The 16,789-nt window shown below is 46.8% G+C and overlaps 1 protein-coding gene across 2 annotated transcripts in view; it reads left to right on the top strand.

The window, feature by feature from the left end:
- The window catches only part of PODXL2 (podocalyxin like 2), a 45,383-nt gene that overhangs the window by 12,857 nt on the left and 15,737 nt on the right, over window positions 1-16,789 (top strand). Inside the window, exons 2-3 of one of the 2 annotated variants that reach the window (XM_014604423.3) lie at window positions 2,491-2,784; window positions 14,324-15,186. In XM_014604423.3, coding sequence (XP_014459909.1) covers window positions 2,491-2,784; window positions 14,324-15,186 — 1,157 coding nt within the window. The remainder of the gene's footprint in view (window positions 1-2,490; window positions 2,785-14,323; window positions 15,187-16,789) is intronic. The other variant, XM_019499776.2, reaches the window with a different exon arrangement.

Here is a 16,789-nt window from a genome sequence, read left to right on the forward strand (position 1 = left end):
CTTCCTGATCCTCCTCTTTATTGACAATGCCTCCCAATTTTGTGTGATCAGCATATTTCAGTACCATGCTGCTATTTTTTTTAGACCACTAATGAAAATATTAAATAAGACTAGTTCCATGGGTAATCTTGAGGAGATCCATTAGTAAACTCTTTCCAGTACAGCATATAATTATCACCCCTAAATCCAGTCCCTAATAAAAATGGCATGAAAGAGGGTGAGATCTTCTAGTTCTAAAATGCTGAAGATGGCAGTGCTCAGGAACTATCAGTCCAATTCACTGACTATAGATAATCTTTTGTTTAATAAATCAGGTAGTTTTAAATGCAAAAGATATTTTGATAAACTTATATTTCATGTATCCAGCAGGCTTGAAGGAGTTTTATTTAACTTATAAAAAAAGAAGCTGAAAAGGCTATTTTTGTGCATGTTAGTTCAATTTCAGTGCACCTCCAAGTGCTGCTTGACATCAGTCACAATTTAAAAAATCATCATCTTTACCTAATAAAGTCACCATTTTTAACATAAAAACCATGAACCTTAAGCATATAATTGCTTAAATCAACATGTATAGATTATAGTATATCTTTCTGGTTAACCAAAAGTACAAATTAAGTGTAAAGCTTATATTTAGTTGCAGATAACATGTTTTAATAGTTACCAACCAATGAGAAAACAGGTTTTCTTTAGGACTATAAATTCACGTGCAAAACAAGTTTAATTTGCTTTGATTTGCTTGCTGATGTAAAGTGTGATTAAAATTGTCACTTTGATTTAAATCAATCCATCTTTATTTATAATACAGTTTAGATCTAGAGTTCTAGGCTAAAATCCTAGCTCCATTTAAATCAATGAAAAAAGTTCAGTGGAATTTTAAAATTCCATCTTCTCTCCCTAAAAGGTATTCAAGATGATGGATTTTGCAGTAAATGTCAGCTTGCAGGACAGAATAGCCCATTCTTTATTTAGTGGTTGACAGCATGCTACATACCCTACTGATGAATGAGAGAGCTGTGCTCTCTGCCCCAAAGAGCTCACAATTTATTGGTAGCTGTAGCACAACAGGCTACAAGCAATTACCATGGTGAGAGGGAGGCTAAGTATTACAAAAGGTACGATTGCTGTGTCTTTTTCCTGAAGGGAATCCACACACCAATGCACAATGTATGAACTTTCTCATACGTGCACACACACAAAAAAAAAAAAATCTGTCTCTCCTGACCCGTGACATCATACAACATTACAGCCTAATCAGAAGACTGCATGAAGTCCCTTCAGAATTTTAAGGGAATTGTTAAAGGTGCCAGGACTGCAGGTTTACGTTTGAATTGGGATTTTTGTGCTTAATAAAGGGCAGGTAGCAGCTTACTTTTTGGTCAGATCCAGGTTGTGCAATAAGTGAATGTGCAGCACTGTCACTGTTTTCGAGTCAGGATGGGTTAATGGTCTAAGTCCCAAGTTGGCTATGCCTGGAACCATTGATCCCACTCCCAGCAAGATCAACTCAGCCCTTCATCCTACAGATACAGGAGCCAAATATGTGTAGTTTGTTGTGCAGGAGGCTTTGGAAAATCCAGTACACCGAGCTCCAATGTACATAACGTGGACAAAGGCACCTTCACCTAGTAGCAAGAGCCTAGGTTTTGTTTTGATGCCTTTGGATAAAATGTTCCCTTCCCACTCTTGTCAGTTGTGGAACCATTTCCCCTGGAGCAGTTGAACTTCAGAGGTCTACAGGCCTGTGGAGCCCTTTAGAATGGAAGATGCTACGGTCTGGTATAGGTGTTAGCTGGAGAACAGCTAGCACTGAGGAAACAACCTAATTAGTTATTTCCAATCAGTCTGGTTCTTGGACAATGCCACATGCTACACTTAAGGCATTCAGCAGCCTCTCTTCAAATCCACTATCTCAAGGAAAATGGAGTTGTACTTTTTCATCCATCTCTTTCTGCTTAGTTGTTATTCAGCATGACTTTAAGTTAAAAAGGAACACAATGGCTCCTAGCATGCCGGGTTCCTAATGGGCTAAGAGTGTTGAGTGTCTCTATTGAAAACAGCAGCTGTATCCTCAGGCACCTTGTGTCTGATAAACTGAGAGGAGCCCAATCCTCAGCCAGCACAAATCAGTACCACTCCGTGGAAGGTCATGCAGTGGCCTGGGGTATGCTGCTGTAGCTGCACAGCATTTGGTAGAGCAACCCCAGTTGCCATCAGCTGAGTCTGGAATTAAACTTGTTTCTACTTAGGGTTTTTTTTGTATATGGTGATTTTTACTTTGTAGGTAATAGCACCCTCAGCTGCTGAGATTACATGAATGTTCTGGGTTGGCAGGAGGCAGGACACAGGCCTGTTGGTCAGACAGGGGGTCCTGTTGTTGCGAGGGGTAATGGGACTTGTACGTAGCTGAGAGCTCAAGTAACTCTTTTCTTCAGGTCTTGCAATTTGCCTCTCCCTCTCCTATTCTGACATGGATCTCCTTTCATTGTTCAGGGACCTTGTGTATCTGCCTTGTTTCATCAGAGGAGTCTGCCTCTGAGGGTCTCACCTCAACATCCCTGGTGGAGTTTGCAATGATGTCCCATCTGGAGCCCCTGGATTCCAGTGAGCAAACCAGCCCGGAGACTGTGGAGCCTGAGCTGGTCCCCAGCGCCCTGCACGCTTCCCCGGGATCAGGCTTTGCCAGTGAAGAGAATGAAGAGTCCAGGATCTTGCAGCCCCCACAGTACTTCTGGGAAGATGGGGGAGAGCTCAATGATTCCAGCTTGGACCTGGGACCAGCCACAGGTAGGTTATTGTTATCTTTTCTTGCTTCCTTAGGGAAAGAGATGGGGAATCTCTGCTCTTCTGTGACACAACTCTTGCTGAGAAGAGCTGGGATTAAAGGTTAACTCTCTTTCCTCACCTCGGCATCTGAAGTGTCCCCAGTGAATCCTGAGAGCAGAGCTTTAAAAACCCAACTACTGTTAAGTTGTCTTATTCCTGAGTTTAATTAGGAATTTCCATGAGCCAAGGAAAGGATCACCTTCATCTCTTTCTCATTCACCTTGCCCTTCTTTTCTCTCTTTATTTCTCCCCTCCCCTCCCACCCCCCTTCCTTTTTCCTTCCTTTCTGATGTAAACTGAGTAAGCAAGAACTGGAGGTCTTGGCAAAAGTCTTAAGGATCCAGGTAGGCCTAGATTTGAAGCCTACCAGTTGGACTCCAAAGGGCAAATTCTGAGTTCCTTAACCCATGATTTCAGTGGAAACGTGGTCTTTGTAAAGACAGCAAGATCTAGCTACCCCTGTCCATTCAGGTGACACAACCAGCTTCATTGTGGTCAGCCTAGTAGGGAATATGGGATAAAATGCAAGAGGTCTCTCATTGCAGGTAGATGCCCTGTCCACACCTGACTTCCTTTAGAGATTTTCAGGCATGGGTATTGCTCCCCCTTCTTTCCCTCCCAGACTATCCCTCATGCTCAGACATGCTGCATCTGAATTGAGCTTTCTCTCTGTTGATTTTACAGCATCAGTGTATAACTCTCTTGCCTCTGTTTGTCTATGTAAATATGGCTGTGCTATAGTCCTCTCTTGCATTGCCTTCCTGAGATCCAGCAGATGACTTTGTTTTTAAGGTGCCCTCTGGGAAAGGGATGGGATGGGTTGGGAGGAGTGTTTGTAGCCTTTCTTTCATTTGTGAGCTTACCCTGCACAATCCTGCTCTACGTTCCAGGCTGATACAGGGAGACTGGCTTCCACCCGATCCCCTCTCCCCCTCCACCACATCAATATCTCTATTTCTCTCCCAGCAGGTCTGATCGAGGTCTGGAATCTGAAAGCAGAAATCTTTCCAATCTTATCTTCATGCTGGTTCCTCTGACCTTAAAAAGGCCTGTGCTCCTACTGGGCTGACAGCTGAGCCAGCAGTAGCTGCTAATTTACACTGTGCTGCAATGCTCTCACATGCAGTCCCTGTTTTACAGTCTAGAAGTGTGTGTTGAAGCATCTTCAGGCAAGCGCCTCATTATCTTAGGACTTCAAAGCACCATGCTCATGAAGAGTGCCATGCACACATTCTAGTCAGAGTCATGGACTTCCTTTTATACATCACAAGTTGTACCTGCAGGCACCCTTGATACATGCATTGCACTGACCCTTCCCACATGCTTGTGTTCGAGGTGAGAGACCCAAATATTTATGCTTCCACATGCTTTCACCTTTTGTGTATACATATGCTCAGCCCAGTACATGTTGAGGGAGTGTGCATGGTTGTCATGCTTGAAAACATGGGAATTTCCATGAGCCAAGGAAAGGATCACCTTCATCTCTTTCTCATTCACCTTGCCCTTCTTTTCACATACGTTCTAAGCGCACACCTTCACTGATTCATGCCCCTCTCAAAACAATACATGCATACCTGTATTCAAAGACTCTCATATATTTACACATTAACAGCAGTGCACAGAGAACCAAAAACAACCTTATCACATGTACACAGCTCCTGACACTTTTAAGAACAGCTCACATACATACTCCCCCTCTTGTACATACATATGTGCACGCACACGTACTCTCAGACTGCTTCCCTCCTTCTTTCTCTTGTCCTTTACCCACACCCATCCTTATCAGCTTACCACAGTAGGGCCACTGCTGTCACCGGGAGCGTGCCCTTTGGTAGCATTACAGAACCTCACTTAATACAACTTCTTAAATTATTTAATGGCTTGGTAGCTCATTTCTATTTAAAATGCCATTAGAAACCAAGAGTGTGTCCTTTTACCCCCCCACCAAAAAAAGAAAAAAAAAAAAGAGGATACAGTAATAGCATTCCTGAATTGGGAAGCTTTCTCCTGTCACATAAGGCCTGTGCATGACATATATGGACACATGATATAAGTATGTGATATACATGCCACACGTGTGATGGAGCTATCATGTTAGACATTGCAGAACTAAATAACAAATTGCATTTATTTGATTTCTCATATAGCAGCCTGCTGTGCAGCTTTGAACAGCTGCCACAGGCTTTTTGTGGGGTTTTTTTTTTTTAAAATAACCAGTCTACTAGAGAAATGTTGACTTCCCCAAACATAGAATTTCCTCCCCAAACTACAGGGAGCTGAGCCCTGGCATGGGTAGTATTCAGTTCTGCAGTGTGGACGGGTCTGACACCTGTCCATCAAGCTAGAATAGGACAGTTAGAAAGGAAGGATTCCTTTTTTTCAATGGGACAAATAGCACTGGCTCCTGTCATTATCAGGTGTAAAGATTTTAGGCCTTGAAATCAGTCTTATTGGGTATAGGCTAAGTTTAGTTATTTGTTAGCTGTGTCAGTTATTTCTTTTTCTTCCTCTTCCTTTCTCTGTATATCTGGACTCAGTTCATCCTTTGTGTGGCTTTCCAGGTAGAGGGTACACAAAGTCATCCCATTTCTCTTAACAAACATTCCTAATTTTTTTGTGTTTTTCCTGGAGAATGTGGCATCTAGAGAGTGCACATTGGTACAATAGGAAGTATTAATGGTACTTATTTGGGCTGGTCAGCATAACTCCATCTCTGGCTCTGTCTCTCTCATGAATAACATGCTCTTCCTGTCAAGACCTTTATGCCACACCATTGGCTTCATTGGGTGCCTGCCTAATACCACCAGGATATGTCTCATTCTATCTGGGATTTTTAAACAAAAGCTTCTCCTCCTCCCCTCACCCATGCCATAAGTGGGCACTAAAACACCTTTGTTGTCAAATCTAGTGCTCTTAGGAGACTGTTTTGTTTAACAGATGCCATTCACAATAATTCCCACTTTCCAAACTGGATCATTTCTACCACAGCACTTGATATCATCTATCCAGGTTAAACGCACTTTGTCGGCTCTCCAGTCATGTTTCCTCTGATCACTGGTAATTACCTTCTCCAAGGACTCATGTTGTGCTGCCTGTCCAAAGGATAGTTGTTTCCTTTTCAGAATGTGACTTTGTAAAATAAGAGGGCAGCTGATTTTTCTGAAGTGCCCATTCCTTTGTTCTCTTTCCTTGGTAAGAGAGACCCTCAGCAGCCTTCAGTAGTAGCATACCTCAAAAGCATCCATCCTGATCTCATCATTTCTCTTCAATGCCCAGACCATAAGTCTCAGTCAAGAATGTCGTGAACCTCAAATGTCACAGTTTAAGGTCTATGCAGACCCCTCAGTCTTTCCAGATTATGTTCTGCAGGGCTTCACATGCAATGGTCACTCTCTGGCTGTGTCTTCTTCACTGCTTCCTTTTGAAATTTATCATAAATCCCAGATATTCAGATTTGTCATCTTTTTAATAATTTTCCCATTGATAATTATGTTGTTATTTGGGTCATGCTCATCGTTAACCACCGTAATCTTTGTCTTCCAAGTATTGAGTAATAAACATTTCTTGGCACTGACTTCTCCACTTTACTTATTAATATTCTTACTTCTTCCATGTTCCCACGGATAAGTACAGTATCATCTGCATACTGTAAGTTGGCCATGTGACCTCCAAACTTGTTTTCTCCATCAAATTCGTATATAGTACTTCTTTCATTATTAGGGGCGTGTATATGTTGAAAAGTTGAGAAGCTAGCAGATATCCTTAGCAAAAACTATGAGCCACATTCAATCGTGTTTTCAACCCACTGTTTTCTTTGTTGAGTGGTCAGCCTATAACTTTCTTATCAGTGCTAGGCTATATGTAAGTAAACCCATTTTACAGAATGCTTTCCACGGTATTTCATGATCAAAGGCTTTTACATAATTAACAAAACATGTTTAAAAGGTACTTCTGTTCTTGACATTTTTTTTAAAATGTTCTACAGGTTGATGATTTGGTTCCTTGTTCCTCTGCCTTTTCTGAAACCAGCTTGCTTGATGGCTGTTTGACCTTCCATTTTCCTGATGGTCTGTTGTTTATAACCTTATAATGTGGCTTATAAAGCTGATAGTTCAGTGGTCCTTGTACTTTTGTAAGTCACCATCTTTGGGACCAGTACAAACACAATCTTCAAGTCCAAGACAAAGACCAAGAGTTGGATGCAGCTGTCACTGGGCTGAAGAACAGGGCCTACATTTACAAAGTAAAAGAGGCTTCAGCTTCCTTACTGAGGTAACCTCATTGTCCTCTCTGACTGCACTGCGTCCAGCTGGGTTACACTGGCCCAGATCCAACCCTGGTAGGTCCACGTGAATCACGTGTCAATGCCTTCCTCTTAGACCTGATCAGCATGGGCCCCAGTGCCCTTCCCTTGATTCTTCTCCCGTGGTAGGAGAAGCAGGCTTCTGCAATCCTTCATTTGTCCCAAAAGTGGCACCCCACTACTCAGCTGGGCCAAGCCAGTCTCTTGGCTCAGGGAAGCCATGGATCTGGCTTTATCCAAAATTGGCTGCTATTGCAAGGCCTTCTCATAGAGACTGATGTGCAGCAGGGCTAGGGAATTAACTCACTGGCCATGGGCTGGACATTGAGAAATACTACTAGGGTTGAACGTGTGGTTCTTAGTGCCTTTCCTGTACCATCCAGTGGTGAGATGGGAATGGACACATTCCCCGTCTCCCCTTAGTGTCTAACACCTGTAGGGATAAGAGCCCTCTACTTGCTTTGTGCCACGGGAACCGCTCGTTTTAGTGGTTCCTCTGGTGTAGGAAGCTTGTGTGTTCAAGGCCCCAGGTTTGATCCTGGCTGAGTGCCATCAGGTCTGTATGCATGTGGCTATGGCTCATTACAGTAGCATGTGGCACTTGAAAAACAAATCTTAATCTCCTATTTATTCCCTGATTAACATAGGCAATTCAGAGAGAGAGTGTATGCTGAGGTAACAGCAGCAAGAGACCAAACGCTATATTCAAAGGCAGTGAATTAAGGTCTTTCCCCCCCTTCCACTTCTTTATTAAGAATCTCCTGAGTCCTGAATGAGTTCCTTGCCTTTTGCCAGGCCTGGCCCTTCCTGCCCCTCCGACCCCACAGAAATCACCTCCTCCAGACTGGCAGCAGTTGTACAGTTTTTAATCCCATCTTCAGCCAAGGCATTAATGAAACGAAGCACCTAGTAAAGACTGTTCATAAGAGGCTTAGTGCTGGGCAGCCCCCTGCCTGGGCTTAGGTCCCAGGATGCGGCTTGTTAACATACATTAAACTAGGAGGTAAACACATGAAATGATCTTTCTCGAAGCAAACTTTTTCTCCCTGCAGCTGGGGGACACGAAGCACTTGCTGTCTGAGCCTCCTCGGGGGGCAAAGAGTATTGACATGGATTTATTCTGAAACACCTATTCCAGAATGACGATCTCTGACTAATTCCATGTTTGAATGCTCTTATTCTGGAAAAAGAATGGCTCATTCCAGTTGAGTGTAATCCATTTTCATAACATTAAGCTATAGAGGAACAAGATGACCTTCTTCTCAAACAAGAGAGTCAGTAGATGGGTTTATTCAGGAAAGGTTATTGTATGTTCACGTCATGCTCAGATTTAATCTGAATTAGCCTTCAAGAGTAGACCTGTGGTAACACACAGCTACCTTGAGACCTTTGTTTAATTAGAGACTGTTTTGTTCAGATAAGTCTTAAACCCAGGATGCAGGCCACTCCTCACTATTAAAGGTCCAATAACACATTTTGCAAGGTTGGGGTGTTAAGCCCAGCCTCCTGTCTCCCTTCCAGCTTATTCAGCCTCAATATCCCCTGAAATTTCAGATCTAAGATTCCTCTTTACAGTGACCAGTGTAGGTGTATGTTGTTCAGCAGCTATCACACACTTCTCCAGCAGCAGCTGAATTTTAAGGGGTGGGAAAAGCAGTCCTTACACTTCATAAAGTTAGTGAACTATTTTAGGAGGGATGGTGTGACAGAAAAAACCATTGTGGTGAAGGGAGCCCAGGAGGTAACTACTCTTTATGATGGTGCTTTTCACATACCTTTAATTCAGTCATTGATTAATATGATCTTCCAGTTTAATCAGATACAGACTGTAAGAGACACGTTATATATATTTAAAAATAACACAATGACCACCTTTTATTATGAGCAGCTTTGCTCATTTTGGGCAGCATGACTGGCAAATTCAAGCTAAAGGAAGTGGCAGTTTCATAACAATGGGAATGAAATATTGTGAATGAAATGGAAAAGAGAATGAACTCCCATCAAAGCTCTGGCTGGGGAATTGTGCTTTGGCCAAGGGCCAAATTCTGATTGCTGTTGGCTTCAGGGGGAGCAGGTTTCTCTTGTGGGATGTTATAGGATAAGCTGACTCTTTAAAGGGTGAGGATATAACTTTACTGATGCTGAGTGCAGCTTGCTTCCCCAGATGAAGGAAGTGAATCCATGGGTGACTTGAGGCAGAACCAAGTTTCCTGGGAGATATAAAAGTTGGTTTGGTGGAGCCAGGAGGGCTGTGTAAGGTGTGCTCTGTAGAAGTGCTCTCCCTGGTTGAGAGATCTAGGGAATGAAGGCCAGCGGTGAGCAGGAGCAGGGGAGGTAAGCCTGCTGGAGGAAAGTCTTTGCTGGGATGGGGCTTGGAGCTATCTGCTAAGGGCGTTGACCAGCTGAGAAGCTTGGATGGAGGTTCTGAGTCCGAGATTAATTAATCGGATATCTGAACTCAGACAGCGAGTGGGAAAGCCCCGGCTGTGGAATTTGTTTCATTACGTAAAAAGTGGAAACTGAGGCGGCAGCAGGATCCCAACCCAGGTTAGGTAGGCCCCTCTAGGTAGAGCTGGTGATGGTCCTAGATAGTGATGTTAGCATCCTCCGAAGTGGAATTACTGACTGCTCCGTGCTGTGTTTTTTTTTTTTGTCATGTGCTCTAGGATGCTTTGGTCCCTTGCTGGCTGGACGTCATCCAGCTTCTTGGGTTCTGTGCGTGTTTCTGTGTTCCTCTGCTGTCCCTTAACTTTCAGTCTAAGCATGCACACACTTTGCCTTTGGTCCCCCTGCTAAAGTGGAAACTGTGGAAGCTGAGGGACTTGTCTTGTGGTTGTATCTGTGACTGACTATGTAAGAAGTTAGACAATAGATTTGTGTGGAATGGTTTGGATAGGAATGATCCAGCCTAATATGGGGAGTTGGAGTAGATGGCCTCTGGAGGTCCCTTCTAGTTCCCTCTCTCTCTGATTCTACCAAGCCGAATGCATCTCCGAATGTGGCTGTTTTATCCCAGGTTTGTGTCCTGACATGTCACTGACTTGAACAGGACACCCACGTAGCACTGAAGCTCAATAGATCAAGTGGAGACTAGCAACAAAGGGGGTACAGTTGACACTGACACCTGCTTCCCTTCTGACCTCTTCTCTTCCCCTCTCTCTTGCAGCCTTCTAGGCCCCAGACAGGTCTCTGCTTCCCTATTGAAATATGATGAGCTGATAAACCAGCCTGATGAATCTGGCATTGCAGCCAGCTACCTAATACCCAACTCCTTCACATAATACCCTGCACCTCTGCTGTGGCGTGAGTGCAAGTAACTTGAGTCACAGTGCAGGGTGACAAGAACCTCAGCAGGGCTCTGGCAGGGTCAGGGCAGGGTAAAGCTTCAGCTTTTGGGGAGGGTGGTGGAAAGGGCAACACATTCAGAGCTGTGTTTGAAAGGTGGGGAGCCTGCTGATGAGTGTGGGGTGAGGGAAGAAATTAGCAATGCTGAAGGGATGAGTCGCACTGACATGCATCCTCCCACATACAGGAAGTAATGCTTAGTAAATGTCTAGGAAATGTGTGGAAGGGATCATTGCTCAGAGACAAAGCATGTTTAAAGGGGAGGGGAGAGGAGGATGACTAGGAGAGAGAGGGTAAAGCTGAGCAAAAAGAGGGTATCGGGAAATATTTGCCAACAGTGAGATCTTGGAGGCTGTAGCAGTTCCTGAGGGCAGTGCCAGGAGCCCCATTGTTTGGGACAAAGTCCTGGGGAACAGACTGAAGAGATCAGCCTCTCAGTTGGGGGCATTCCAGGGAGATGGACGTGATGCCGCCTACGGGTTCTGCATCTGACTTCTGTGACTCAGGCTAAAAAACAAGTAGATTTCAGGGTGCTCAGCTGGAGATGCCTTGAAGAGACCTGGTGGTTGGAAAGGGCTGGCCAGCCACACACCCTTCAAATCGGGCAAATCTCTGAGATGATTCAAGTGAGGAACCCCAAATGGCTAGGTCTTGATGGGTAGAGAGGTCAATCCATCAAACGTCCAGGTCTCAGAACTCAGTGGGTGTTTGAATCCTCAGTGGGACCTGAATTGTGCAGAGAGCAAAACCAGCAACCTCAAAGCGAAACGCATCTGAACTTAGCATTGTGGGGTGGACCCTCCTGTAAAATAGCTGGCAGAACAGAATCCTCTCCAGGATTTCCAGAGCTCCATGAGTTCCTGCTCGCCCACGTGTGTGGAGGGGACTCTGGGCTTAGCATGCAGGCAGGTGGGGATGCTGGTGGCAAGTGGAAATGTTAAATCGATTAGCAGTGAGCGTGAGGACTCCTGAGTCTGCTTCCATCTCACTGACTTCTTGCCCCAGAGGAGCAGCTCAGGTTTCAGTTGGATGCTGCCCAGTAAAGCAGGAGCCTGTTGGGAGGGAGCGGATCAGTTCTCAGAGAGCTTTGATCTGGGTGGCATGGTGGGAGGCAGCAATCCATCAGCCTCCCTGAGGATTCATCCCTAGTGTTTCTGGTTCTGAAAAGACGAGTGAAGCTGAGAATTACATGGAGCTTTAACCCTTTGGGAACTGATTGATCCCTAGTGCTTTAATGCCTTTCGGAAAGGCCAGTAACAAGCCTTGAAAGGGAGGGGGAGGTGCCAAGAGGAGTTTTAGCTGCTTAGGGTTCTTGCTTCTTTTCTGCCCCTGGGCATCTGCCGGCCTTTCTGCTGTGCCCCATCTTCCCTCTGCTGCTGCTTTTCACCTCTCTCTTTCTCTCTGGCCGGGAGCCACAAGTGGGGAAGCCTGGGGAGGGGTGCAGAGAAGCTGGATAGAGGCTTGAGTGTCTCTGTGCAGGCCAGTTGAGCAGCTGATCCTTGCTCCTGGTAGACCAGGATCTGACAGTGGCCAATGCCTCAGTTTTCAGGGAGAGGCCAACCTTCCTCTCCCATAGTGCGCCAGGGCAGGCAGGATTTCTGCAGTTTGCAGTGGAGCAAAGGCACAAAGTACAAATGCCTCTGAGAGAGGCCAGGAAAGTGCATTAAACTTTCACCACTTGTCAGTACCCTTGATTTGGCATCTGCCTTGCCTTTGCATTTGCAGTCCTTTGATCTGTGCCAGGTCCTGCCATTTAAGCAGCATCTGGCTAGTGGGACAGCTGCTGTGTAACAGCAAACAAGAAAGGATGGCTGCAGATGGATTGGCTTCAGAGGAGAGTGCTTGGAAACGCTGAGGCCAGACTGCAGGTGTAGAAGAGCATCTCGTGGCTTGTGTGGTCACTCACTGCTCTTGCAGCCGTCTTGGATCCTAGCAAACCCTCCCTGCTTTGCCAAAGAGGAGAGCTCATCAGATAGCCTTTATCTCCTTCCAGCTTTGGCGCTCTTGAGCTGAGCTGCACATCAGTCCATTTCAATGACTCAATGCACTGTCTCTGGTGTAGAGAGTTGCTGGCAGCATGGAGGTGTGCCATGTGCACTTCAGACTGTCAGGCAATCTGTCCACTGAGGCCAGCTGTAGGGCTCTTGATAAGACCCTGGGTGGGGGGGCGGAGATGGGAGAGACCCCAAGTGAGCCCACATCACAGGCCGTTATGAAAACTGTAGGTTTACATTTATGGTAAGCTGCAGGAGTAGACACACTGTGAGCATAGAAAGCAGCCTCTGGGAGAAAAAAGAGGCAGCTGTGCCTGATTTCTAATGTACAGCTAATGATGAGAGAGACTGAAAGAAGTCACTTGCCAGCTACTAGGGAATTTATCCAGGACACCTTTGTTGTTACCATGAGGGCAGGAAAGATTGACTGACTTCTTGCTGTGGGAGGAAACGGGGGGGACAAGAATAGGTGGGTTGCAGAGGCATCATTTGAGAGCTGTGGAGTATCCAAGATGATAGCAGCTCTCAGGGGTAACACTCTTCCCAGCCCCCAGCAAAGCACCCGATCCAGCAGCCACGAGTGCAGGAAGTGTCATTCGGAGGCTCCTCTCACAGACACACAGGCTATAAGGCATCCAGACAGCCGCCTCCTGCTGTGCTTGATGAAGCGTCCACTCTGGCAGTCAGGCAACGAGACAAGGCCTTGGGGATGACAGATGATGGCTTCTATATTCATTAATAACAGCCAGAACCTGGAGATAGGCCATGGGTGGGGGGGCAGCATATTCATTTCTAGGTGTGGGAGACCCCTTTCTGTTGCTTAGTGTGAGGAGAAGGGCTTAATTCATATGGCAGCACTAATAGGAGCAGCCTTCTGAGCAAGACAGAGAGACTGATTCATCTGGGGATGAATATGGGTCTGGAGTCAGATGCCTGGCAGCAATTGGGAGTTGATCTTACAGATGCTGTGTTTGCCTGGGACATCTCAGAGTTTCTCATGGGGGTTGGAAGAGGAGCCCTGAGCTGATTTGACTTCACTGCTGTGATATTTGGCACCTCTTCTCTTTTACATTTCCCAGGCTGCGGGTTTCTTCCCAAAACACCACACACTCCAGCTTTTGCAGATCAGCCACTCTGCAGTGGTTTCTAGGTCTTGGGGTGCAGATGTACGGACTTCACATAGCCCCTGTTTCTCACTGTTATTCCCTTCAGTTACCTCCTTTTCCCAATGCCCTGGAAGTTTGGTAAACTAGGAAACGTTTGTGAGGTGACAGCTATACTCTGAGGGGCTTTGCAGCCCATATTTTGCCCTCCATGATAGCCAAGTCCATTTGGCTTTCAGTGGAGATGCTCATGAGAACAGGATTTTTACTCATTTTCCCCCAAGTTTGGTAGTGGGTGAATATGTGTTGCAGCTTGGTATCTGTCCAAGCCCTGTATGAAATAAATCTCTGGATCTCAGCCAGGTTCCTGGTGCCTTCAACACACCCGCGAAACACTGCCATCAGAGCTAGCACTAATTTTGTGCCCCTGGTCGGTAGGTTCATTGGAGAAGCCTGGTAGAGAAAGAGCTGGGGGGAATTAGGTGGACCCAGGGCAGAAAGTACATGCTGTGGCCCTCCCTCTATCTGCCATTCAGGTGCATCTCTCTCAAACAGACTTCATGCTATTGAATGGACCTAGCGCTCTCTCATATATTTTTGTGACCAACAGCCCACACTTTTAAATCCCCAGCAATCTGTGCTGCTAAGAGGAGAGAAACATGAGGAGGGAGCTACAGGCCTCTCCCCTAGTCTTCTAGGGCTCCACAATTGCTTGTGACAGATTCCTAACAGGGCGTCTCTGGTGTCTGTTTTAGACTACAGCTTTCAGGTGGCCTCTCAGAAGTCCCTGCTGAGAGAGAATGGGACACAGGTGAAGAACAGCTGGGAAACGGCAACCCTGCACGTGTCGTCGGATTCGGTTGAGCCTGACCCACACGTGGCTTTCTCCAGCACCCTAGAGGAAGAGGAGGGGCTGCTTCCCATAAATCACTCAAAGGGAGGGCCAGAGAGTAGCAAGACCGACTGGCCAAAGGTCATGTCTTCAGAAGTAGCTGGCCAGGAGGACTCCTTGTTGTCCCTCCTATTTTCCACAGCCTCCAGCAGGCTGGGGGTTGTGACAAAGGGAACAATAGAAAGGCCGGAGGAGGACTCTGCTCCTGAGCACACCTCTTCAGGCTTTGACCTAGGGAGCAGCATGGGCCCAAGTCTGCTGCCTGTGTCCTCCCTCTTGTCTACCACCACTGCAGGATCCCAGGCAGTCTCAGAAGACCCTTTTGAGATGACTTCTAGAAATACAGGGGTGATGGGAGCAGGCATGGAGCTCACAGAGAGCACAGCAACAGCCGAGCTGGGAAATCCCACAACAGAGGCTGGAGGAGAGCTCACGCAGCCCACCATGCTGACTGGAATGGAGCAAACCGAGGAGGCTGCTGAGATAACAGCATCTCCTGGAGGTGGTTCCCCAAATACCAAGACTGTATCTGAGAGTCCACCTGGCTCCTGGAACCTCAGCTCCTCCTCCGCTCCCTGGGACAGTGCTGACAGCTCGGCCCCAACCCCTGCCCCGAACAGCACCCAGCTGGCGACTACACCAGTGATGGAGGACAGCTTTGCACCACAGACTGAGGACAGCCCTGCAGCTGTGATGCCAACAGAGATGCCCTGGAATTCCCCTCAGGTACCACGCTGTGGGGTAGAGGGTGGGCTCCACATGAAGGTGCCTGGTTACTAACCCATCATCCTTGCCTGTCCTTGCTTTCAGCTGCCCCAAAATGCAGCTGATGGAAATAGTCGCTGGGGATTTCTCCTTCCCCACCCCTTCCTCAAGCAACCCTCCAAAAATGTTGCAAGGGACATTTTCCTTCCTTTGTGCCATATCCGGGGGGGGGGGGGTGCCTCCTCGCTGCAATGCACTGCAGCGTTGTGCTGGCAGAGCTGAAGCTTTGGCAGCTGAATTTGTCTGCATTTACACATACATAGTCCCTGTAAACCCAGTGCTCTTGCAGGTGGTGTTACACTACATCTCTGAGTGCCAGAACCCTCTCAGGCCTAGTGCGTACTAGGCTAACCTGCCAGCAGTAGCCTGTTGGTAGACAGCAGCTTGTTCACACCTCCCGACTCCACTAAGCCGCTGTGCTGGCAGGGCGTGAAGTGCACCCTCGGAAATCACCAGCTTCTGAAGAGACTGGCAGAAGGGACGTGCATGTCCACACCTGCCAGCTGCCAGGTTGGTCATGTGTGGCAGCAGCAGCTGCCTTTCTGTCAGTGAAGTGTGGTTACCATGCTAGCAAAAGGAGCAGCTTTGAGTGTAGATGCAAGTTCATTTGGCAAAACTCCATAATGTAGACCAGACCTCAGGTGCTGAGGAGTCACCAAGAAACCCATGAACAGGGGTTTTCTGTTTCTGAGGACTGCCTATGCTTATCCTGGCCTTTGGGCAGCAAAAGCTCCTTGTGAGCCCATTTTTACCTTTCAGGCTGTTTTGCTGGGCATGCGAGTAGTCCAAGCACCTCTGAGGTGAATGGGGACGATGGAGTTAATCTTTGCTGCCTCCATTTGCCTGGCCAGGTGCAAGGCTTGTGAAAGGGCTGTGTGTGCAGATTTCTGCTGGGAGGCTTCTCAGAAGGGCTCTTAGTGGGGTGGGAGGGGCAGGGGGCTGTACATAGACATGCCTGTGGCTGAGGCAGGATGGTCCAGTGGTTAGAGCTCTAGCATGACCTGTGGAAGACCTGGATTCAAGCAGCTATGTGAAGACCGTGAGGCTGCTGGTTAGGGTTTCTGTTATGATAATGTGCAGGCCACCCACAGAATGAGTCTAGTTACCAAAAAAGAGATAAGTGGTTAAGTCATTTGAGTGTTTAGCTCTGTTCACAAGGTAATAAAGGAGATAGGTGTCCATCTCCCATCACTTGCAATTAGCCCTAATTGCCCTACCCTGTGCCTGTTGTCAGCCTCAGTAAAGCCACAGAGGAGTGAATGCTTCATGAGAGAGCTCCAGTCTGGCAGGACTGGGGCACATGGACATGGCGGTGCCCTGTCCCTGCTCTGTGGATTCACAGAGGACTGCAGTCTACTACCACTCAGATAAAAAGGAAATGCCTTTTCTGTGTGTGTCTATTCCAGTCTGGCGAGAGGCATTGAATCCCCTCCAGAAACAGGATATGGGAACACATATATGTTTCTCCAAGGATTCAGATACCTGCCTGGCATAGAGCACAGCCTCTCTTCCTTCTCTCAATCTGCTTTTGTGCTTGCAGCAGGGAGATGCATTTTCTTTCCAA

Source organism: Alligator mississippiensis, chromosome 12, assembly GCF_030867095.1.
Source record: "Alligator mississippiensis isolate rAllMis1 chromosome 12, rAllMis1, whole genome shotgun sequence".
Lineage (NCBI taxonomy): Eukaryota > Metazoa > Chordata > Crocodylia > Alligatoridae > Alligator > Alligator mississippiensis.